The sequence below is a fragment of the Malaclemys terrapin genome, chromosome 1 (genome assembly GCF_027887155.1).
Source record: "Malaclemys terrapin pileata isolate rMalTer1 chromosome 1, rMalTer1.hap1, whole genome shotgun sequence".
Taxonomy (NCBI): Eukaryota; Metazoa; Chordata; order Testudines; family Emydidae; genus Malaclemys; species Malaclemys terrapin.
In genome coordinates, this window is record NC_071505.1 from 86,934,536 (window position 1) to 86,959,498 (window position 24,963).

At 48.2% G+C, this 24,963-nt stretch overlaps 1 protein-coding gene and 1 long non-coding RNA gene across 2 annotated transcripts in view; both read left to right on the forward strand.

Annotated features, from left to right (window-relative positions):
* The first annotated feature begins 1,178 nt into the window (after nt 1-1,178).
* Nucleotides 1,179-11,296, forward strand: LOC128837720 (uncharacterized). Its single transcript, XR_008445023.1, has 4 exons — nt 1,179-1,235; nt 3,765-3,874; nt 8,013-8,122; nt 10,676-11,296. It is a non-coding gene; the product is annotated as an uncharacterized LOC128837720 (long non-coding RNA).
* Nucleotides 11,297-18,499: 7,203 nt separating this feature from the next.
* Nucleotides 18,500-24,963, forward strand: part of LOC128837714 (solute carrier family 23 member 1-like) — a 69,319-nt gene continuing 62,855 nt past the window's right edge. The window contains exons 1-3 of the mRNA XM_054029099.1: nt 18,500-18,797; nt 21,640-21,792; nt 23,473-23,630. Of these exons, the coding sequence (XP_053885074.1) occupies nt 18,744-18,797; nt 21,640-21,792; nt 23,473-23,630 (365 nt within the window). The 5' untranslated portion in view covers nt 18,500-18,743. The remainder of the gene's footprint in view (nt 18,798-21,639; nt 21,793-23,472; nt 23,631-24,963) is intronic.

A 24,963-nucleotide genomic window follows, 5' to 3' on the forward strand; every position in this document is an offset into this window, starting at 1 on the left:
CTAGTGTAAACAATCTGTTAAGCTAGTGCTAGCCGAAGTAAAGTGACGGATTCATTTGGCATTGCCTTACCCTCGCAGTGAGGTGCTGGGTGACTCCAGTAAGAGGTGCGGTCTCGGATAAGGCAGGCCAGCTTCTCACTGCCCACCAGTTGATACCCCTCTCTGCACCAGTACACAATGACTGAGCCCAGGGAGAGGCCGGTGCCCTTCTCGATGTAATAGGATCCGTAAGGTGGAGGAAGGAGCGTCACGCACTGAACTGGGAGAGAAACACAACAAATCAACGCTGATAATTACACACAAGCTATTTTTACCCTAGAAATAATCACAGGGTGCTTCAGGGATTTACATTATGAGCCCTCAAACCTTATTGAAGGAGATGAGATGATGGATCTTTAACTCCCTTTCTTCAGTATGTTAATTAGTCACTGAAGTTACATGTGTTTAAGATGAACAATACAATGGATTCAGTTAGTCTGCCTGGAAAATCTCTTCCCCTCGCAATTGCTCCATGTGCTTCTTCCAATGAAGTCATTTCACCAGATGGCTTGTAACAATAGCGGCCTTGATGGAGGAAAGCAGTTAAGCGTGTACTTCCATGTTAGTCTGAATCAGGGCCACAGTACTCAAGGCCAAGTCACCAAGACCTGAATTTCATGTGTGCGGGTGTGCATACATGTTATTGGTGTTACAAGTAGTGACACGTATAGTTAAGGTTGCCAGACACGCTCCATTATCCGACCATACTTATAGTTGTCTAACTTGTTTGGGCTGAAATTTTCCATACTGGGTTTCTGCCGGAGGCTGATTTTTTGCGGGGGGAGGAAGGAGGGGAAAGTTTCAGCTACAATAATTCAGCTGTTTCCCGAAATGAGATTTGTTTTTCCCATATTAAAATACATATCTTAAAACCATTTAGCTGAGACGCTCTAGTCCCTCCATGCTTTGGAACAGGGCCTTGACATTGGGTAGGGCTCATCCTGGTGTCAGAAATATCTTTTGGCGTTCTTGTGAACATTTGCCCAAGTTTGGCTAAATTTATAAGCCCTCCAAAAAAATCTGTTTGCACATGCTCAGCAGAGGTTTGTTTAGAGTTTGGCAGATAACAGCTGTGAAAACACAGTCTACACTGAGCATGCTCCAGCTCCTGTGTGCAGCTGGGACTACGTAGACACCATGTCCGCTGAGTGAGGGAGCATGCTCCATCCGAAGGATCCAAGGCCCGGCTGAGCAAGGTTTTATTGCAATGACTATTCCTGTCTGATGTGGCCCTGGGCCTGAGAGCAGGGAGACTGTGCAATGCCCCCCCTACTGGTGTCCAGCCAGCATGGAGGAGAAGGAGGCAGCAACCTGAATAGAATGCATGCAGAAGGGGTTAGGAGTGGGGAGGTGGGGTGGGAGGTAGCAGGGAGAAGACAAAGTAGGAACAGGGAGCGGGGCATGATCCATTAAGGATAGGAGAGCGGGAGGGGGGAGGGTGGGCAAGGGGTCCAAAAGCTGGGGGAAAGGGAGAATAGTGGTCAGAATGGGGGATAGGAGTGGAAAGGGAAAGGCTGGGGAACAACAGGGGTGGAAGGGTCTATGGTCACTAGACACAATCCTGCACAAAACCTGGAGTTGAAAACATTATTCCTGAGTCTCAGCATGCCTTCGCTGGTTTGCAAAGTGTCTGCGTCCCCCTCTCATGGAAGATCCACTTAAAAGGTACCAGCCTTCCATGCCCAGGGCCTCTGTGATCTCATGTGCTGGGGCTCTAAACATTCCAACCCTGCTTATGGCTGCTTGTGCAGCCTGGATTCAGCCTCTTTGTGAGATGGGTCCTGTGGGGGGAAATAGTCTATGATTATTAAAGCCAAGATCAGAATGCATGCAGACAGAGTGGCCAAGTTAAGGTACTACAGTGGCCAAAGTATAAGAAAAGTATGTTAAATCTTTTGGAGATCCATCTTAATTGTCTTGGACTCTTTCCCCTTTTCACATTATCTCATTTTCATAGTGTCCAGCCTCAGCCCTTGTTGACAAAGGTTAAGATTAGGAGAAGAATAGATGAGTTCATCAGTGTGACACAGGCTCTTGGGTGACTGGACGCTCATAGCAGTGTTAACAAGCTCTTGAGGATGCTCCGTTCAGACCTCTTTGACCAATGGGCTGGTCATCATGGGATGGAGGGAGAAGTGAGGGTAGCACAGAGGAATCTCCCCTATAAATAAAGGGCTCAGAGCTTTCACCTCACCTGAAAATTTTGCCTATACAATTACAAAGCTCTCCCACTGCAGGGATGTTGCCAGGATGCTTGGGGCTATAACTGTAAGCAATAAATACACATGTTAAGAACAGAGTGGCTCTTCCTGCTTATAGATACCGGGTCTGCCAGCAAATGTGCATAACAGCACTAATATTCTGTACTTTCCTACCACCCACTCGTGCCTTTCATGCCAACCAGTTACATGGGCAAGTGAGACCCTCACCCACCACTCCGCAGTCCTGCAAACGTTTGTTCTGCAGCGTGAGGGAGAGAGGGACACTGTCTTACTACAGTACCTGAAAGGTTGCCACGGATGTCGGTTCTATTGATGAAGTCACTCGGGAAGCCCCTTCCGATACTTCCAGCTCCACCGAAGGTGGCCATGGAACTGATAGCATCACTCCAGGCAAATTGGAGACAACTCCAAGCCAGCATGCAAAGGGCTAGACATTTCCCAGACCTTTGTCCCTTCATGCTGTCAGGAAACACAGCATCCTCGGCACTATCCCACATGCGCCCCAGATCCCTAACTGCCTGTATTTTCTTTTTCCTTCACTCCGGGACAGGCTCACAAGGCATGAGCTGGGTTCTTAAGACTTTGTTAAGCCACCAGGAGCAAGCGAGTTGTTGTTCTCCAGAGGATTGTCTCTGCCTCACTTACTCTGACCCGAGCCACTTACCCCTCTCTGCTAACAGCTGCGAATGCTGCAGTGTTACTCGCCCATCCTTTTCCTTCCAGTCAGCCCCTTGCTCCACCGGACTTGCAGAAAACCAGTGTCTTTGCCTCCCTCTTCCCACTGCAGTAGTTCAATGACTATCAAAGCTTGCCGCCAGTGCAGGAAAATCAGGAGCTGCTTAGGAAGTGAAAAGTAATAAGTGGTTGGAAGTGTAATTTCCAGCCTTCTCTTGCAGTGACTGGGTCTCACCATTTAGTCCTTGTGAATTTGCTGGCTGTTCTAGCAGTAGCTCCGATGCCCCCATGCCACTGCCTGCCGAAATCAGTGCCTGTAAACTGAGGTGAAAAAACCACCTCAAAGATTTGCATCCAATTATTATTCTGATCCTGTGCTCAGAATGCACTCTCCTGGTGTCCTTCCCCCGCTCGGATCCTCCTGAGTCCCTTTCATCCCCATCCACCAAAGCTCAGAGTTAATTTTCTGTAAAATCAGTAAAGCTGAGTACGCTGTCTCTGAATCCCAAGGGATTTTTATAATGATATTTTATTCAACAGCCCCAGCGGGGGAACCACTCAAGCAATGTATTTCCTTTTCTCCTTGGGTATTTCCCCCCCCCCCCCCCCCCGGTGTCTTCATGTGTCTTTTACATATCTGTCTAGCACCTGTTGAATGCTTTATAAATAGTATAGGCTAGACTGGTGACCACCTGTTGACTAATGAGATTTCTGTGAATATTAGACACGGTGAGTGAGATAATAACTTTTATTTACTCCTGGGGGAATCTGTGCCATTGGGTGGGTGCAGAATTCATTTTCCCCTCAAATTTCTTTGCTTCCGTGCAGAAAACTGACTTTCTGATGGGGAAGCAAAGGGAAGCTGCAAGAGTGGTCATGCGCCTGTCCCCAGCAGTGCTGGCACGTCGTTTCGGGTACCTGGAGCAGCCAGTAGAGAGGTAAATCACTGTGGCGGGCAGATGAGTGGGGCTGGGGATGTCCCGGCTGGCAACTCCTATGCTGTGCTAGGCTCAGCTGCCAGTCCTGGCTGGGCTGGGCTGGGGTAGGAGAGGATGCAACTTCCTCTTCTCCTTCAAGGAGTGGCAGGGGCTGTGTCAGACCCACCCCCAGAAACCTCCCCTGGCTGCAGGAAGTTTCATACCCTCCGCCCCCATATTCTGCCTCCATCATTCCTCAGCCATGGGGGGAGGGTTCACTGTATGGGGAGTTGCTCCCCTGTCTGCATCCCCAGGCATCTGGAGCCACCCAGACCCCCAGCCAAGCCTCTGACCCTCCTGCTGAGCCCCAATCACCTTCACTTGGACCACCCTGTACAGTTCTATTTCCCTGCACACGGAATCCTCCTGCAAGCCCCTGTGCATCCAGATCCCCCCGGCACCTGGACCCCCCACCAAGCTGCCTACACCCAGATTGACCCACACAGAACCTCTCACGCCACACCTGAATCCGCCCCCCCCCCAACACTAATCCCCTCCATGCTTGAATCCTGCTGGGCTGAGCCTTCTTGCCCCACATCTGGATCGGGGGCCAAGGCTAGGGGTGCATGCAAGATTCTGGCCTTTCACACATCTGGAGATCTGGGTTCGGGTATGCCTAGGTCACAGGTGGAAATGAGTTTGGGAAGCTCCTCCGCCTGTTGTCCCTACTCAACCTCATAAAATGCATGACAGAATTCCACATGCTTTGTTCTCTCTGCTCAGGCATAACAGCCAGGCAGAAGGTGAAGAGCTCCAGGTCAGGTGCAGCAGCCTGGGGAAACTTGTTCACCCCACCCTTGTGCTCTGCCTGGTTGTAGCTAATGCTATTAGTCCCTGATTTTCATGAGTCACTACACCTCCCCAAATCCAGCCAGAATAGTCAAGGGGAACACCCAAGACTCAGAACACTTGGCCCCCAGTTACTGTTTATCTGGAGTGATCGGGAGGCACCGTGGGAAGGATTGGGTCTAGCACCTCCTCACTTGGCACAAGGCGAGCATTAGGCTGAAATTCAAATCTCTCTCCTTCCCACCCTTTTTGAGCTCTGCTGACATTAAGTAGCTGGATAAGCGAGCATGTATCACCAATCTGGCCTGTGTTGCACAGGCAGGGATAAGTCTTGTCACATGAGTCAAGAGTGAGCCAGCCTGGCTAAAGACCATGGACACAATAACCGTTATTGATTTTGTGCTTAAAATGCCGAGTAGATAATGACATGGGTTTTTCTTTCATTAAATCCTTACAAGCTATTCCAGGACCCAACAGAGAGAAAGGGCTCATTTATCAGAATTAACATGCCGCGAGTACATGACTTTAAAGCTGGGCCTCCTCCTAACTCCAGCTGCTGTCACCTGATCCAATACCAACAGCTGGGCACTGTGCTGTGTAAGAGGTGGAAGTGGATTATCCCAATGAGGGGGACCAATCACAGCTCAGGTGGGAGGGGCGGCGAGTGGGTAAAGACCCTTTCTTCTGTAGTTTTTCATTAGGGAGAAGCCAGAAAGGAAGGGATCTGTACAGAGAATGGGATCAGCTGGGTTAGCAACAATCAGAGACCAGCCATTCTGGCCACACATTTCTTAAATGCAGGGTTTTATTCACATTCATGTTCACTCTGAGAAGGAAAACAAAACCAAATGGTCTTATGTAACTGTAGTCGAAAGAGAGAGCCTGACACATGAGGCCTAGTATAAGGGGGCCTGGTGTAAGGCCTAAAGCCTGAACTAAAGTCTGGCCCTGCTGATATAAAGCAAAGTTAGCAAAAATCAGGCTCTGTTACAAAACATGCCTATGTGCAAGTTCACAGAAACTGACAAGAAAGGGTTCGTATTGCAAAGAAGTGTTTGGCAGAGAACACTCCCATAAACACATTCCAGAGGTGTAGTACCAGGACCCCCCAATACCAGATATGGTGTAAACATATTCATGAAGATGGTACAAGGACACACTGACCTCTCTTAAAGATAAGATCGGGATGACAGAGCGATGGATAGAGATGCTTTGTTTGAACCAACAGACAGGGAGGAGGTGAGGTTTGATCCCCGGGCATTTGGTACTGACTTAGGCCACGTCTACATTAGGGTTACCATTCGTCCGGATTTACCCAGACATGTCCTCCTTTTTGTACTAAAAATAGCGTCCGGGGGGAATTTGTAAAGCACTCACAATGTCCGGGATTTCCCCCCTCCCCCGGCAGAGCAGAGCGAGCGGCTGGGAGGGCTGCAGGAAAGTCCCGGGCTGGACTCCGGAGCAGCTGTAGAGGAGCCGGATCCGCCCTGCATTCTGAGCAAGTGTCTCAGCACAAAGTGCAGCCCTCCCCTTTTGCAACTGGGAGCGGTTTCTGCCATGCAGCGTAGCAAAACGGGAGCGAGAGCACTTTGTGCTGATACAAGGGCAGCTCTCCCCTGCAGCCCGGCTCCGGCAGCACTGTGCAGGGCCAGGGACTGGGTTTTGTTGTGCTGGGGAGCGCAGCCACGTGTCCGGCTGGCACAGAGCCCAACACCCTGTTCTGAGCAGCAGGGTAAGGGGGCCAGGGGGCAGGAGAAGGGGCAGGGAGGTTCTGGAGGTGGCAGTCAAGAAACGGGGGGGGGGCTTTTTGGGGAGAGTGGAGAAAGTTTTGGGCAGTCAGGGTACAGGTAGGGGGTAGGGTCCTGGGGGGCAGTTGGGGGGGTCTTAGGAAGGGGCAGTTAGGGGACAAGGAACAGGGAGTCTTAGGTAGGGGGTGGGGTTCTGGAGGGCAGTTAGGAGCAGGGGTCCCAGGAGGGGGCAGTCAGGGGACAAGGAGCAGGGTGGGGGGCTGAGAGTTCTGGGGGGGAGCTGTCAGGGGGCAGGAGTGGGGAGAGGGATCGGAGCAGTCAGGGGACAGGGAGCAGAGGGGTTTAGATGGGTTGGAAGTTCTGGGGGGTGCTGTCAGGGGGCAGGAGTGCGGAGAGGGATCGGAGCAGTCAGGGGACAGGGAGCAGAGGGGTTTAGATGGGTTGGGAGTTCTGGGGGGGGCTGTCAGGGGGTGGGGAGTGGTTGGATGGGGCGTGGGAGTCCCAGGGGTCTGTCTGGGGGTGGGGGTGTGGATAAGGGTTGGGGCAGTCAGGGGACAAGAGGCAGGGAGGCTTAGATAGGGAGTGGAGTCCTGGGGGGCAGTTAGGGGCAGGGGTCCCAGGAGGGGGCAGTCAGGGGACAAGGAGCGGGGTGGGGGGCTGAGAGTTCTGGGGGGGGCTGTCAGGGGGCAGGAGTGCGGAGAGGGATCGGAGCAGTCAGGAGACAGGGAGCAGAGGGGTTTAGATGGGTTGGGAGTTCTGGGGGGGGGCTGTCAGGGGGTGGGGAGTGGTTGGATGGGGCGTGGGAGTCCCAGGGGTCTGTCTGGGGGTGGGGGTGTGGATAAGGGTTGGGGCAGTCAGGGGACAAGAGGCAGGGAGGCTTATATAGGGAGTGGAGTCCTGGGGGGCAGTTAGGGGCAGGGGTCCCAGGAGGGGGCAGTCAGGGGACAAGGAACGGGGGGAGGGTTGGAGGTTCTGGGGGGGCGGGAAGTGGGAGGGGCAGGGGCGGGGCTAGGGCGGGGCTCCTCCCATCCTCTTTTTTGCTTGCTGAAATATGGTAACCCTAGTCTACATTAGAGAACTCAGTCACTTCCAATGTCCCCACCATGGTCTTCCAACCACATGATCCCCAATTCCTGCTCTGCAGTTCCACAGCAAGCAATCCAGTTTGGATCTGCTGGTGAGATTGCAATTGCTGCTCTTCCCATGAGCATAATGTCTATTTAACGCCCCTCATTAATGTTCCTCCCAGGCCATGCTCTCTCATGCTCCCCCTCTCTGGTAGCTGTATTTTTCCTCCTGCAGCCAAAAATGCAATTTACACCTGACCAACAAAGCCACACCTTTCCTAGGAAAGTAGGGCAACCTACCTCCCTTTTGAGACAGATGGGGTAACCAGAGAGCTATCTTCATCTGCCCATCCCACATACAAACAAATCAGAGGCCTCTTTAATCAGATACAGGTTTTTACGCCCAACTCTGCCCACACCCACATAACACTAGTCAGTTTTTGACATGGTTCCTCAAGCCTGGTAGCTGCTCTATAATTTGTTCTCGTACTCCAGTGCAGAACAGTTCCCGTGGTGCCAAAAAGCACAACAATGAAGGAAAGCAAACCTCTCTCCCACACTGCAAGAACAAGAACTTCTGAGGGAAGCTTGACTGAGGACCTCAGGTATGTAAACATTATTGATAATGATAAAAGGCTACTCAGGGCTTTGCTGTCTGCCAGCCACCTGGGTTTGATTTTTGATGCACTGCACAGAGTGACTTGAAGTGGCATGGGGATGGACAGAAGACAGGACTGGGTAGGAGTCTAAAAGAACAGGATGGGGATGAGAATGAGGAGCAGCAGATGAGGCGGAGGTGCTAGGGATCGGACGTGGAATGGAGATGAGAAAATCCATAGCATCATCACTGGCAACAATTTGTGAGATACCCGTGATCAGATTAACTGGTGGTGATGCAAAGGAGAGTGGAGGTACACTGACTGGTGTGGATGTGTGTGCACGCGGGGGTGACAAGTGATCCTGCAGCTCCAGAGGGAGGAGATACAGTAGGAGATATTAGCAACAGAGGGTCCTGTGGCACCTTTAAGACTAAGCCTTGCAAACCTTGCATCTGAAGAAGTGAGGTTCTTACCCACGAAAGCTTATGCTCCCAATACTTCTGTTAGTCTTAAAGGTGCCACAGGACCCTCTGTTGCTTTTTACAGATTCAGACTAACACGGCTACCCCTCTGATACTTGAGTAGGAGATATTGCCGATCAAGATTGAGATGAATTATAGGCTTGTGCTGGGGATGCTTACGCAGCACCCGCTGCATTGCATCTGGACCTAGCCAGTTATGTGAGTCTCCTATTTGAGGCTGCGCAATTTCCCAATGTCGACTACAGTAATTGCTTACATGAAAAAGTAATAGTGGGGAAGTATTTATGTATTTCAACTGTCTTTAATGTAATTGGTGTCTTTAAAAAAAGGCTAATCACACTTTAGCTGCCCTCGTGGTGAAGGTGCTAGTTTGGGATACAGGAGATCTGCGTTTTAGTCTCTGCTATACCATAGATACTTTTGTCTAATCTTGGCCAAGACACTTAGGCCCCGTCTACACTGGCAAGTTTGTGCACAATAAAGCAGCTTTGAGTGCTGTAATTCCCGAGGTATACACACTGCCAAGCCACTTAGTGTGCAGAAACTGCGCAGATGCAGCACCTCAAAAAAAACACCTCGATGAGAGGTGTACAGCTTTCTGTGCCATGGCTACAGCGCTATGGTGCCAGTGTACACATCTTGGTGATTACAGCGCTGCGATTGGCCTCTGGGAGGTGTCCCACAATTCCTGTTCTCTCCTCTCTGGCCATCGGTTTGAACTCTATTGTCCTGCCCTCAGGTGACCAACCATCAGCCCCACCGCATACATTCCTTTGCAAATTTGAAAATCCCCTTCCTGTTTGCTGGGTGACGCGTGTAGTGGTCTCAGAGCATCTTTCCAGGTGGCCATGCCTGCTCCATGCACCAGGTTATCCCCCGCTTGGAGCAATGCTGAGCTGCTGGACCTCATCGGCATTTGGGGAGAGGAGGCAGTGCAGTCATAACTGTGCTCCAGCTGTCGGAATTATGATATCTATGGACAGATTTCTAGATACAAGATAGAAAAGGGCCATGACAGGGACACATTGCAGTGCAGGGTCAAAGTGAAGGAGCTGCGGAATGCCTACCACAAGGCACGGGAGGTAAACTGCCGCTCCGGTGCTGTGCCCACGAGCTGCCGGTTCTACAAAGAGCTGGACGCAATACTCGGTGGTGACCCCACCTCTACTGTGAAGGCCCCTGTGGATACTTTGTTGGCTCACATGCCAGTTGAGGGTGGATCAAGCCAGGAGGAGACAATCTTGGATGAAGAGGGGGAGGGGGAACCAGAGGCAGAGAATAAGTCAGAGGCCAGAGATGCATGCAGTCAGGAGCTCTTTTCTACCCCTGAGGAGCCTAGCCAGTCCCAGCAGTCGGATCTTAGCAAAGTGCAAACAGGAGAGGAGGCCCCTGGTAAGTGGACCTGATTTTGGGAATTGCTGAAGCGAGTTGTTGGGGGCAGGAGGGTTGCAGGAAGCAGGCTTGTCTTCCACCGTATGCTTAGTTTGAGCAGCAGAACAGGCTGTTGATACTCTCCCTCACTTCATGGGAATCTCACTCAGAGATCTCCAGGAAACTCTCGTGGAGATACTGGGAAATCCACTCCTGCAGGTTCCTCGGCAGAGCTGCTTTGTTTCTTGTCCCATTAATTGTAACTTTCCCACGCCACTGTGCCGTTACGGGGGCGGGGTGAGACGATTGCTGCACACAGACTAGCCACATAGGGGCCAGGGCAGAAGCCACAGGCTTGGAGAAGACCCTCCCTCGATTCCCTGCTCACCTGCAGCAGTGAGATATCTTCCATAATGATCACCTCCTGTGGAAAGTGTGGGGACAGGAATGATTATCAGGCCCACCTTATAGTGGTGGCTCTCCTCAAGTGCCTAAGAGCCACGTGCCCAGTGTACAGCAGGGTCCGGGAACAGTGATTTACCCTGCCCCTGCAGCTACTCACCATTTTGGCTTATGTGTGCTTGCCTGGGGTCCGCCAGTTAGTGACAGGTGTGTGAGTACTGGCTGTGTTTTAAAGCAATGAAACAGTGTTGTCTGTGTAGCAAAAAATACTGCTTCTGCAAAATGTTGCATTTAAACTTCACAGAGATGACCTTGGGAGCACAGCCTCCTTCTTTATTATTGGTGGCAGAACAGTTGCGAAGAATTAGGAAGCATCCAAGAAAAACTAAAGAGGACTTTATGCATGAGGTTATGATGCACTCTGCCGCCAAGAAAAAGGAATTGAAGGAGCGGTGGGACAACGAGAAGAGGGAACGAAAGGAGAACGTGGCACACCAAAAAGAAGCCCGGGAGCAGCTCTTAACAGTTATGGAGTGCCAAGTGGACACGCTCCAGCTCTTCAAACCGAGCAGCTCCATGCCCGCCCTCCCCTGCAGCCGCTGTTGCAAAACTCTTTCCCATGCGCCCGCCCACCCCCACCGCCAACACACTCTTATCAACCTCCTGGTTCCACTCTCTACCCGCAGCATTCCAGTCCTCCCTCCTCCCAGTTCAGCAGTGTGGACTCCCACTCTCCACTGCACTCAACACCCATCCATCTGCAGTTTGGCCCTGCTGAATTACAGCACCCACTGCATCGTGCTCCAAAGGAGAAGGTTGGGTATGATCCCTGGACATACACAAATCTGTAGCCGTCCCGGGACCCCTCCTCCTCTTGAGCTCTTCCATTCCCCCATTCCTTCCATTCCCCCATCCGCCTCCCTGGTGATGAATTTTTTCATTTGACTCTCTCCTCTGGTTGTTGTCTTTCAATAAAAGAATTGTGTTTGTTTGAAAGCAATCTTTATTCTATTAAGTGAAAGCAAAATGGCACGGCAAAGCAACATACAATTATGTTAAGGCCCCTCTGGCATCATGTGCACCAATCACCTCCGAGCATTACAAGCACTGCAATCCTAAGCATAGCAACAAATATTAGTGGTTTTCAGCTTCAAATTGCAGCCTCAAAGCATCCCTGATCCTTATGGCCCCGTGCTGTGTCCCTTTAATAGCCCTGGTCTCCGGCTGTTCAAACTCAGCCTCCAGGCGCTGAGCCTCTGCGGTCCAGCCCCGAGCGAAGCTTTCACCCGTCCCTTCACAAATATTATGGAGTGTACAGCACACGGCTATAAGCATAGGAATATTATCATTGGCCAGGTCCAGCTTCCCATACAGGCATCGCCAGCGGGCTTTTAAACAGCCAAATGCACACTTCACAGTTATTCTCTACTTGCTCAGCCTGTTGTTGAACCACTCCTTGCTGCTGTCAAGTTGCCGCATGTATGGCTTCATGAGCCACAGCATTAAGTGGTAGGCGGGGTCTCCCAGGATCACAATGGGCATTTTGACTTCTCCTATGGTGATCTTCTGGTCCGGGAAGCAAGTCCCTGCTTGCAGCTTCCTGAACAGGCCAGTGTTCCGAAAGATGCATGCGTCATGCGCCTTTCCGGACCAGCCTGCATTAATGTCTGTGAAACACCCATGGTGATCCACAAGCGCCTGGAGAACCATTGAGAATTACCCCTTGCGATTAATATACTCAGTGGCTAGGTGGTCTGGTGCCAGAATTGGAATGTGCGTGCCATCTATCGCCTCTCTGCAGTTAGGGAAGCCCATTTGTGCAAAGCCATCCACAATCTCACGCACGTTGCCCAGCACAGGTGTCGACTTCCCCTTGACTCCCTGGCCTGCCTCTTCCTGTTCCATCCCACCCTTGCCCCACCCCCATTCCATCCCTTCCCCAAAGTCCCCACCCACCCTGCCTTTTCCTACCCCAGCCCCGCCCCCTTCCTGCCCCCATTCCACCCCCTTACCCCAAGTCCCCACCCCTGCCCTGTGTCTTCTCCGCCTCCTCCCCAGAATGTGCTGCGTCCTCGCTCCTCCCCGTCCCTCCTGGAAAGTCCTAAGCGCCGCCAAACAGCTGTTAGGCAGCGGGGAGGGGGCAGGAAGTGCTGGGAGGGCGTGGGAGGAGCGGGGACGCGGCACACTCAGGGAAGGAGGAGGGGGTGAGGGCGCGAGGAGCTTGGCTGCTGGTGGGTGCAGAGCACCCACTAATTTTTCCCCATGGGTGCGCTAGCCTCGGAGCACCCATGGAGTCGGCGTCTCTGTTGCCCAGAGGCACGGTCTTTCAGAGCAGGATGCGATTAATGGCCCTGCACACTTCCGTCACCATGAGTCCAACAGTCGACTTTCCCACTCCGAACTGGTTAGCGACTGATCAGTAGCAGTCTGGAGTAGCCAGCTTCCACAGTGCTGTCGCCATGCGCTTCTCCAGCGACAGGGCAACTCTCATTCTCGTGTCCTTGCGTCGCGGGGCTGGGGTGAGCTCATCACACAGTCCCATGAATGTGGCTTTCCTCATGCGAAAGTTCTGCAGCCACTGCTCGTCATCCCAGACGTGCATCACGATGTGATCCCACCAGTCAGTGCTTGTTCCAAAAGAAGCGTTCCACTGTGGTCAGCACCTCTGTGAATGCCACAAGCATTCTCATGTCATAGCTAGTATGTGTGGAGAGATCAATGTCGCACGCCTCTTGCCTTTGTAGTTTAAGGAATAACTCCACTATCACTCGTGACATGTTGGTTAGAGTGAGCAACATTCCTGCAGCCAGAAAGAGGCAGGGCAAGGCGTGCAGTACACAAACCACTGAAAGATGGCGCCAAATGCGGACAGAAACACAGGGATTGCTGGGATACGTAGCAATGCATCACAGGGCATTGGGACAGGACCCAGGATGCCCCGCGACCCCTTCTGCCTTCCCCAAAGTCTTAGCGGCAAAAGAGAAAAAGGTGCTCTGTGGGATAGCTGCCCAGAATGCACTAATCTGAATAGCGCTGCAAGTGTGAACACGCTATTGCGCAGGCAGCTGTCAGTGTGAACTCACAACAGTGGTTTTCCTTCAACGATCTCTGAGTGATGCTGTAACTGCTGGTGCTGTACCTTTGCCAGCGTAGACGTGCCCTTAATCACTCTGTTCCTGAGTTCCTCCATCCGAACATGAGGATAACAGTGTTTTTTCTATTTCTAGCTCTTTGGACGGGAACTGTCTCTTACTACCATGTTACTGTCAGAAAAATGGTAGTAATGGACAAACATTACAAAAGCTCTGAATTTTGGCTATTTAACTAGATTTGCTTTGGCCAGGCTCACTTCCTTGTTGTGTTTGCTTTCTGTGCTCATTCAGGCAGTCAAGCTTTGCTGTTTAGTGAGAACTAATTTCGAAACTTCACATGTGGGCATTTGCAGAAATAAAAATTAAAATATCAATGAAAAAATATACACACTGCAAATCTTTGTGCACTTATCCAATCAGGGGACATACCATGTGGCTTCTCTGATCTATCACAAGTGATCAATGCAGTTCTGCTAGGATATACTCTTGAACAAGCATTAGAGTTTAAAAATAAAAAAAAAACTACATTATTTATTAACTGCAAGTATGTCTGAGGGAATCCTGATTGCAAAAGTTCTGTAAGTAAAAGAACAGGGTTACATTTATTGGGTACATTATTTGTTGTTAATTATTTGCTCATGTATATTGCTCAGCTATGGGAAGCATATTTAAAGTTCTTTCTTTATCTAAACCAACCAGAGCTGCTGAGAAAAATATGAAACATTTCCCATGAAACTATTCCTATTTTCTGTTGCATATTTTTCCAACTAGCTCTACTTCCAAGCCACATGACTTTTATTTCTCATATCTGACTGCCCTATAATTCAATGTTTTCACAACTGGGGAGCACGTATCCCATAAGGGGCATCAGATCCTACTGGTGAGGAGCTGTACAGAGCTCTCTGCTGTCACATCTGCTTGTATTTTTGTGACTGTATTACCATTTTATTTTTTTGGAACATTTGTTCCTGATATTAGCCCCGTTGACTTTGCTGTTGGTTTATAGTTAGTTACTTGGTTCCAAGGGACCAGCACACTACTCTTGTGTTTTTTGGTTTTCCATGATGAGGGGTGAGGTTTAAGTGTGTGGTTTGTGAACTGTTTTTATTGAATTTAAACAATTATGAATATATATCTGTTCATGTCAAATGTTGTGAGGACTTTTTTTTTAAATTTACCAAGATCTGTGCCTTGACAGTGTGCCCTTAGAGAACCATGAATGGCTGTATTGATGATAACTTCACTTTCATCAAAGATCCCAAAGTGCATCACAAAGTTTACACATCTCCTGCTCTCTGCTGAAGGACATGGTGACAAAATCTCTTCTGCCTTGGCTCCTACACAACATGGAGGGTACCTAGCATGCTCAGATACTGTTTTGAGACCCAAAGTGAAGACAACTGCTGTCTCCATTCTAAACTGCGGGGACATTTAGTTCACCAGTATGTAATTATCCAGGGTGGAATTTGGCCAGGACACCCCTTGGGGTCTTTAATAAGGAGGAGCAGTCAGGAACAGTTCAGTTTTAAATCTTCTCTGGCTAACACTGTAACTAATGAGAAAAGTTTAAAAAATAATTCTTTCCCCCCCCCCACACCTCTGCAATTTGCTTAATAATGGTGTATGGAGAGTTAAGCGAGAGGACTTGGCAACGGAGCTGGGGATGATATGCATTTGTATCATGCGGATGTGCAAGGCTATATTATCTAAGGGGAAAAAAAGGAATGTTGGCTAATCAGAGTCCAAATGTCAACTGGAGAGATTGTTGTGACAAGACTTTGTTTTTCTGAAATAATCACTGGATAAATGCTGGAGTAAGGCCAAAGATTTTTTGATGAGGGCCTCCATAAAATAATGTCAAGGAGATCGAATAATCACAGAAGGAGCAAAGTCTTGTGAAGGACTGAAAAAAATATGAAGAGGTAGGAAACATTGAATCCCAGCAAATGGATGCTTCTTTGAATGGAAAGAGGTTAATAGGGAGTCAACGCAGAAGGATAATGAGGGCCTCTGCTGAGGGTGTGACAACATATGAAAGAGCACATAGGGAGGGGTAGATGCACTTAAAAAAAAGGAAAAGTATTAATCATAGTCTCATAATTTAACAATGATACAACCTCCTGGGTATTATTTATTAAGCACTATTAAAAAAAAGCACCGCAATTGCGATCTGCAACTCTACTGCTGCCGCTTCAGTCTTCGGCAGCAATTGGGCGGCTGGTCCTTCCCTCCGAGAGGGAGTGAGAGACCCGCCACCGAATTGCCACCGTAGAGCCGGACATGCTGCCCCTCACCGTTGGCTGCCCCAAGCACCTGCTTGCTAGGCTGGTGCCTGGAGCCGGCCCTGGTACCTGATGTTGTGTGAAATAAGAAGTAGGCAACGTGATTTAGACATGCAGTGCAGGAGATGGTCCATTCTCAAAATCAGTGTAGTTTCCATGCTCCCACCACCACCATATGCATATTGCTCTTTTTATGGTGGTTTAGCATTGATTGGCTTCATGGAGGAGGTGTTTTGAGGGATTTGCATGATTAAAGAGTGGTTATTTGGGCTCTGATTCTCAAGGCTGCTTAGGCACCTCTGAGGATCTCAGAGTTGGTGCACAAGGAAATGGAGCTGACCTGGGGGGTCATATCCAGTTTTGGTGGCCTCTAAAGAAGATAGGTGTAGCTGTACCCGCAAGCTGCAAAGTTCTAGAAAAGGGCAATACATGTGGTTAAAGATATGAGGAGAGACTCATCTGATAAAATTGCAAAGTCTAGAGCCAACGTTTTCACAAGTGTTCCCTGATTTCAGGTACCTCAAGGTTTGGAGGCCTGGGTTTTCAGAAGTCCTGAGTAGCCACAGCTCTTATCTGAAGCCAATTGAATAGATGGTGTGGATACTCAGCCAGCAGCTTTGGAATTCAGGCCAAGGGTGTTTCAGGTTGGGCACCCAAAATCAGTGGGTAATTTTGAAAATGTTGCCATAGGATTATTTAACCGGAGAAGGAAACAAGTTACAGGAGACATGATTGAACATTTATGATTATGAACGGTATATAGTCAACGTCAGACAAAACCACTTTTTTAAAATGCTACTTCATAATATGAAAGTGTAACCCTTCGGCCCCTCTGAGTTGGCAGCAACAAGGGCCGGGTTCAGCATCTAGGGATTCCGTTTCAATAACGCAATGCAAAACCGGCTCGAGCCCCCACCCAGTGACCTGGGACAATTACATACCACCCCCCCGGGCACCTCTAGGAGGCAATACTTCCCCTCTCGCAAGCACGGAGTCGTAGTGTAGCAAAAGCCTTTTAATAAAGGAGGGAAACAATGCGGCATTATGTTGGGGAAACACCACAAACAGGATTCATAACACAAGCCATGAGCAAAAGATCCACCTCCAAGTAAGTTTGGCAGTGTCCTTTCCCCCTCAGGGTCTTAAGTTCAATCACCCCAAAGTCCAACAACCCCAAAGTCTCTGTCCCTGGTCAGTGCCACCCCAGAGTTCAAAATTTTAGCTGCAGAGTTTTACCCACCCCCCCCAGCCTGGGCGGAAATGGGGGGGGGCAACACGGGATGTTAAGGGGCACCTTACGTGGTCCGAGGCCGACTGCCCCACCTCTCCGTGGAGTTCTGCTGCAGCCTTTACCACGAATGGCTCTGCTCTACCAGCTGCGCCACGCTGCTCCGCTCCTCCAGCTGTCCCCGCAAACTGCTCTGCTCTGTTCCCCATTCCACGGGCCGCTCCAACCATCCCACAAACTGCTTGGCTCTGCCAGCTGCTTAGCAATATATCTTCAGGCTCCCCCACTGGTTAACACAGCACTCAGTGATCTCAGCTCAGCAATTTTAGCTCTTTTAGTGATTTTAGCTTGTAGTAGGGGAGCCCCAGTGCTGGTGCACCATTGGCCCAAAGCAAATTCAGTTCAGCAACTTCTAGCTAGACTCCTAATGGAAGCAAACTTAGCTCTGCTATTCAACAGTGCGGGGGGTGAGGGGGGTAGTGCAATTGGTGGCCCAGGCCCTCAAAAGGGGCCCATCCAGTATACATACCTGTCCCCAACCTCTCTCAATTCACTGGGTTTTGTAACCCATGCCCCTTGTCTAGCGAGTGCTACTTAGTTACTGGTGAGTCCCTCTGTCATACAACAGTTCCACTGGCCTTGATTCACAGAATCAGGGTAACAACACTTTATTCTTCCTGCCCCAGTAACAGAGAAACTGGGGATCCCACACCAGCCAAAGTAACCACTTTCAGTTGTTGTTGTCCCAGGCTAGGCGGGTGGGTGTGCCTATGCAAACAAGATCAGCCCTTGAAGTTCTTTTCCATCCTCGCCATAATTCACCAGGTAGAGCTTATCCTGACTCTGCTTACAAAAGCAAAGACACATTCCAAATTAGTGATCAGTATATTTAGGTGGAGTGCTGCTTCATACAGGGAGCAGTCAGTCTATGTAGTTCACAGCCTTAGGAAGCCAGTGAGTTAAATATTGACTTTTAGAGGGGCTGAATGAATTTATGAACAATAATATGTATCAGTTGCACTTATTAAGAACAGGGTAAATAAATCTCATGCTTCAAGTCATCAACTATATCAGTGGTCAGGAGCTCATATCCATGTAAAGAGTTGCACCATTGACCAAGTGCATTATGGGTTTTTTCCATCTTCCACTGAAGTCTCAGGTATTGGTTGTGGTCTGAGATAGGATCCAGTTTGCCTATGTTCTTCATTCTCTTCATGTTTCAAGAAGGTTCACATACAGGATGAATGGGTTGTACCTGAGTCGAAAACTACAATAATGCATTCCACCCTATTCATCATGTAGAATAAGGGAAGCTGTCTGTGAACTGAGTTTATTAAAGAACAATGAAAGCTTTTTTAGAGGACCCAACCCAGGTGGAAGATGTTAATCTGAGCTGAATCAACAATGTTGCCGACAAGGAAACGTTTTGCTTGACACAATCCCTTACCTAGCAAGGAAGGATTTTCTGTCATCTTTTACGATGCAATCTATCCAGGGAAGCGCAGCCTATCAGCGTGCTCCAAGCACTGATTTTCTAATCAACGGAGACAGTAAATGATTTACGCAGGACAAAAAAAAAGAAAATTCCTTTATAATTCTTCTTACATGAATGGCTGGGACTGAGTTTGGGCTCCTGGAAGTCAGACTTCCTGTGCTGCTGAATAGTTGTTTGTTCAGGATTTTATTTATTGGAGCATGAAGTGATTTTTGAAGATTCCCTTCCTCTATTCTTTCTTTTTTAAAGGGAGCCACTGAAGAAAATTGGAAGGAATGACGCACTCAGCAGTCAAAGATGTCAATGGGCTGGAGAACCCCAGTTTTATGGTGAGTTTATTGCTTTAAGAAAAATATAGCTTGCATACGGTTTGTATGAGTTCTGAGAAGGAAAGCTAACAGGAGCAAGGGAGGGAAGGGGAAAGAGAAGCAGCAGAGAGAGAGAGAGAGAAGGGGTGTGTTAGAGTGACTGAAAGGGGGAGGGAAGAAAGACAGATTGAACAGTCTTTCTAGGGTCCTTTGTAAAGATGAGGCTGACGTGGTCTGGTATCTTCTTCACTAAATCCTGTTGCTTGTACAATAGTAATTTAAAGGCTGTTTTGCTTCTTTGGAGTGCTTTTCTTGTATTCTGTAAATAAGAGAGAAAAGATGAGAGGTGATGAACTGACCCTGATTCTACTATAGTCTACATATCTGTTTCAGAAGAGATTAAACCTTCTGCCTCTTGTTACTGTGTCCCTTGGTTGGAGGTTTTATGTGATGACAAGGGCAGAGAAAATTAAAACTGGTGAAGGATTTGTTTTTTTTTCTTTTTCTTTTTAAATGGGTCTATTTCAAAAGAGGTAAATTGACAGAGAGGTTGATGGAGAGAATTTGGGGTGAACTAGGCACAGTGCCCTGCAGATTTCCAGTACAGTAACAAATTCACGAGTGAATTATATGCGGTGTTACTAGCAGGTGTGTAACAGTGCTGGAAATACTGGAAAACATATTAGAAGGAGGAGGAGGAGAAGGGATGGTCTTGTGGATAAACCACAGGACTGGGAACTAAGGAGATGGGGAACTTTCTCTCCTTCAAGATACAAGTAACTTCCGTTAAAATCAAGAAGAGTTGCTCATCTCCTGAGAGAGGGTTAAGAATTAGGTATCTGGATACTGTACTCTGCCACAAACTGTTCTGTTTGACCTTGGGCAAATCAGTTACTGCTCTGTGCCTCAGTTTCCCCATCTGTAAAGCAGGAAAAATAAAACCTAGTTCCCTTCCAGGAAGGCTATGAGGGTAAATGGGTTAACACAGGTAAGGGGCTTTGAGAGCCTCACGTGGAAGGTGCTGTAGAAATACAAAGGGTTTTTCTTTTTATTATTAAAATGCTCCCAGACACAGCTCAGTTCAGGCTTCTAACTTCCCTAAAGATTGACTCCTCCCTTACCTTGATCGTCTGGGTTCTTTGTGTTTCAAGCAGTTCAGTTTTTATTCTGTCAAGAAGATTTTTGTTCAAAATAATGATGATGGCTCTGATTTTATGCTGCGAACCAGGCAATCGCGGGGGTCGACCTGGATGTCTGAGCTCGCAGGATTGAGGCTAATAATTGTAATGGATAGGTAATGAATCTTTTGCCGCAGGCAACAAGACAGAATCCAAGAGTTGTCCTGCTCAGGCCCCCTGCTGCAGAAGAGGCAAGGGCTTGTCCTGTCACAGAGACTTCTGCTTGTTCCCGCTTCTCCCAAAACGAGAGGTCGATTCCATTCAGCAGTGCCTCGGGCTCTCTCCTTCCCAAGGTTCCCAGGCAGGATCAGGCATTCATGTGGAACTGGCAATGGTACATGCACTGTACTAGTTACTTTGCTATAAGCTTCTTTTCTGAACAAGAGCTCCGGAAAGTGAGCTTGCTTCTGTCTGGACCCAGCTATTTTTAATGCTCCCAGCCTGTCTACATAAGGACAAGAGAGAGTGTTTTAAAATGCATTAGCCAATATGTTTTAGGCCTTTGCGCTTACAGTAGACTAGCTTGTCTACTGAGGATGAAGGTCCAGATATCTGGATATTTGATGCAAATAATGCCATGTCACACCTACATATTTGAAATATGTGCATCATTTGTCTTTTTTATTTTGATTTGAAAAGTTGTATTTATTTTCTGCTCCAGTTTCTTCACTCTAGAGTATCATTTGCTTTGCTCCCTTCAGGGGGAGACTCTATCTCTCTCTGGAGGGGGGAGGGGGTGCTGTTTCAGACACACCTGCCCAGCTCCCTCATGCCTGCGATCATAAAGACCCACTCCAGGCCCTCCCCAGCCATTGTTGCTCCTCCTCTCCCCAAAGTCCCAGCTCCCACTGTGAAAGCTGCTCACGTGGGTGCAAGACACTCCCCTCCCCTACTGCACCCCACCGTCTGTGCATGCTGAGGTCTGGCTGAAAGGGAAGGTGAGCTGCTCTGCTCACCTACTTCTGTCCAGGGATGTTCCATGAGGGAGCCTTTCTTTCTTGTCAGGGCAGGGTGAGCCTTAGGAGTGCGGCAGGGTAGTGGCCCCCAGCCTCCCTTCAGTTAGGCGGTGCAGCTTTAACAAGGGCTCCCCTGCCAGCACCTCACTGGGTCTCTTTGTTTCTTGGTTGAGCAGAGTTCTGGGTTGGTGGGCACTGGGTTGTCTGTGCGTATAGCATGCTTGGCCATGTAGGGGGAGTGGGAAGGAGGAAGAACGTGCCTTGTGGTGGTACAAAACCACTGCTATAGCCCAACACAGGAGTGGGGTGGGCAGCACATTCGGCTTTTCTCAGCTACAAAGGTAGGTCAGCACACAGTTTGGCCTGGTAAGAAGGGGAAGGATAAAAGGAAGAAATGGGCGGGGTGGGGGGGGGGTAACCCAGAGGACTGCGCATCTCAAAATGACGAGAGTTTCATTGGATCCTCTCTCTCTCTCCCTCTCTCTCACTCACACACACACACACACACACACACACTCACTCACAGTTTTCACATTGTTTTTAAATGCACTTCTTGTTCCCATCCCAGCCAGGTTGGAGTTAGTGTGAATTAAATTACCCCCCTTCCCACATGTTGACAGGAACCTGAGAGACATACACAGATCTGACTGAAGTCAATGAGAGTTGTAGGTGATGGGTAACTCTCTGAATGAGGCTCTAACTAGGAATGTTCTGTCCTGGTTCCTACAGGTTGAAGATGGAGACCAATACAGTGCCTTGTCTGAACTCGATGCTGAGGGGCTAAAGGAAAAGAAGAAAGACCAGGGCAAGAACTGCAGTACACTAGTGTACTCTGTCACTGACATTCCACCATGGTACCTCTGCATCATGCTAGGGATTCAGGTGAGACTAGCAAGAACATGGTGGAATGGGGTGGGCAGAGGTTTATTGGCTTGTTCATAGCCCTGCTTAACAAGTAAAATGTGAATTAGGAAATGGCTCATATTTACTGGCCATGCCTGAAACCATCTGATTGGCTGTTGGTGATGTCAAGTCATCTCTGTTAAGTGCATGGGGCCAGATTGTTTTCGTTTGATATTTATTTACATTGTGCTCGATGCAGTACAAACCGGCAGATGCAGTCCCAGACCCAGCGAGCTTGCGCTCTAAGGACAAACAGGAACAGATAGCCCATGAATAACGCCAGTGTTACAGAGTTATGGAAAATATCTAAAGGCTCCAGGCCCTCTGTGACTCCATTACAATAAAAGCTAAGCAGAAGTAGCACGAAAAAGAAACTGTACAGCTTCTATCAGTTTATAGGACTGTGCGAGAGAAATACACCCAACTGGGGTGATACATTGCAGGCCAATGGAGTAGAATATCTGTATGGTAAGATGCTTACCAATGATTAAGCTAAGATAGTGATGCTGACTTTGTTTGGATACTGATGAATAGTTTGTGCTTTGTTAATTTCTTAAAGTGATCTTGTCAGTTTAGTTTAGACTCAAACCTTGGGCTCTGTAAAAATAAGGTTTTGTGAAACCCAAGATCACTGGAAATATTTCCATCACTTTTTTTTAATTAAAAAGATTCTAATGAAAGCAACAGTTATTTTGGGGGGAACGTAATCATTTCCTGCAGTGTTAGCACCCCAAACGTTGCAGCACCATACTAGTGCATGGGAAGCAGAAAGTGATGTTGACAAGGAACAAAAGCTCTATTTTCATTGCCCAAGCTGAGTGAACTGCACAATCAGCATTAACAGTGAAAAGAAAATTGGATTTTAAAGATTCTTTTATTGTGGATGACTAATTAAAGGTCTTTACACACATACGTATAATGGGTTTATTAAAAAGGTGGGGCCTGATTTTTCCACTTCTTTGCATCTTACGTAGCTATTTACACTTATGCAAACAGAGTATAAAACACTACCACCAGGGTAAATGAGTGGACAGTTCTAATTTGGTAGTATTTTGCACCAACTTTGCTGATTTCCCCCAGTACTGGCTTGTGGCCTAAGGGAGCATGAGAAGTGTCATTAGGAATACTGCAGGCTGAGGGAGTTCGTGGTGCCCTAGAGCAAAGCAGAACGGCTTGAAACACACATTTGGCATAAATCCAACCTGATACTTCCCTCCAGTAACCCGCCCCCCTTTCTTGGTAGAGAGCCCCCAAAATAGCTTTCTCCAGACCCTGAATCATAGAATATCAGTGTTGGAAGGGACCTCAGGAGGTCATCTAGTGCAACCTGCTGCTCAAAGCTAGGAAATGTGCTAGTTCCCATCAGACAGCCCTTGGGAACTAGGTTCTGTTGTTTCTACAGAGTGCCAAGTGGTGGTAAGGTGAAAAAAATGGATAAGGCTGGGATGGGTTGTTAAAGCTCTGACAGATACTTTAGAACAGCCCCACCAGAAAATGAAACTTGTAAGAAAAAATTAAGGTTATCAAGAATTAGTGTTATTGGTGTCATTTGAGTCCAGATCTACAAATGGCATTTCGCATTCCCTCAACAGTAGAATAGTTATACTGGACAAGTACTGAGCCCTTTTTCATGCCGGGTCTTTTCTCTGTGGTTCATAGCACTACCTGACAGCTCTGGGTGGTCTTGTAGCCATCCCTCTGATCCTGTCCAAAGAGCTTTGCCTGCAGCATGACCCCCTGACCCAGGGTCACCTGATCAGCACCATCTTCTTTGTCTCAGGAATTTGTACCCTCCTTCAAGTCCTCTTTGGAGTCAGGTAGGCAAAAGCCTTGCAATATAACCTTATGACATTATTGACATGAATTGTGACCGTATAGATCATTGTTGCAACCAGGGTCCTATGGTTGCACCAGGTTTTGTACAGAAAAGGCCAAGTGGGGTGTCTATGGGAAGGTTGTAGTTTGCTGGTTGTTATTATGCTGTCTATATGTGTGTATCATTTTTGTATGCAGAGTTATGAATATTGGCTATGTCCTTGTTTGATTCTAAGTAGCCTCTGTGATGCATTTGGTCCGCTTCTTGAGAAAGGGCTATTCTCAGTAAGTGCCCAATCAAGAAACACTTAACTGACAATGGACTTGGGGAGATGCCAATCTGAGCCACATCTGAGCTTTCCTGGGAATAGTCAAACTAACATGTAAACAATGGTGTCGGCCTGCAAAAGCTGAATCATTCATAGACATGTGACTTGCCCAGATGACTGCAAACTCCATCTTGTTGAGGGAATTTTACACAGGAGAACAAAGGGGTTTTCACCCACAAGAGAGAGACTATATAAGGCCCTGGAAGTCCCTCCATTTTGTCTTCAGCTGGCTCAAAAGATAGCTTCTCCACCCCAAAGAGATGCCTGAAAGAAACTGGAACAGAGGACAGTAACTATGGGGGTGTGAGTGATTGCTGGACCCAGATTAGGAAGGAGTCTAGTCTGTCAAAGAAGCTTATTGGAACATCTCTGAGGGTGAGATTTACCTGCATTTAGTTTCCTATTTTATTAGGCTTAGATTTGCGTGTTTTTATTTTATTTTGCTTGGTAATTTACTTTGTTCTGTCTGTTATTACTTGGAACCACTTAAATACTACTTTTTATATTTAATAAAATCACTTTTTGCTTATTAATTAACCCAGAGCACGTAATTAATACTTGGGGGAGCAAACAGCTGTGCATATCTCTCTATCAGTGTTATAGAGGGTGAACAATTTATGAGTTTACCCTGTATAAGCTTTATACAGAGTAAAACGGATTTATTTGGGGTTTGGATCCCATTGGGAGCTGGGTATCTGGGTGCTAGAGACAGGAGTACTTTCTAAGCCATTTTCAGTTAAGTCTGCAGCTTTTGGGAGACGTGTTTCAGACCTGGGTCTGTGTTTGTAGCAAGCTAGCATGTCTGGCTCAACAAGAAAGGTACTGAAGTCCCAAGCTGCCAGGGAAAATGGGCTCAGAGGTAGTCTCAGCACATCAGGTGGCAGTCCCAAGGGGGTCTTGTTGTATCCACCAAGCAAAGTATTAACAACTTCAACAGAACTTTATTTACAGTGGAAGTCTCTTTTCCAAGGGTACATCTACACTACAGCGGGGAGTCGATTTAAGA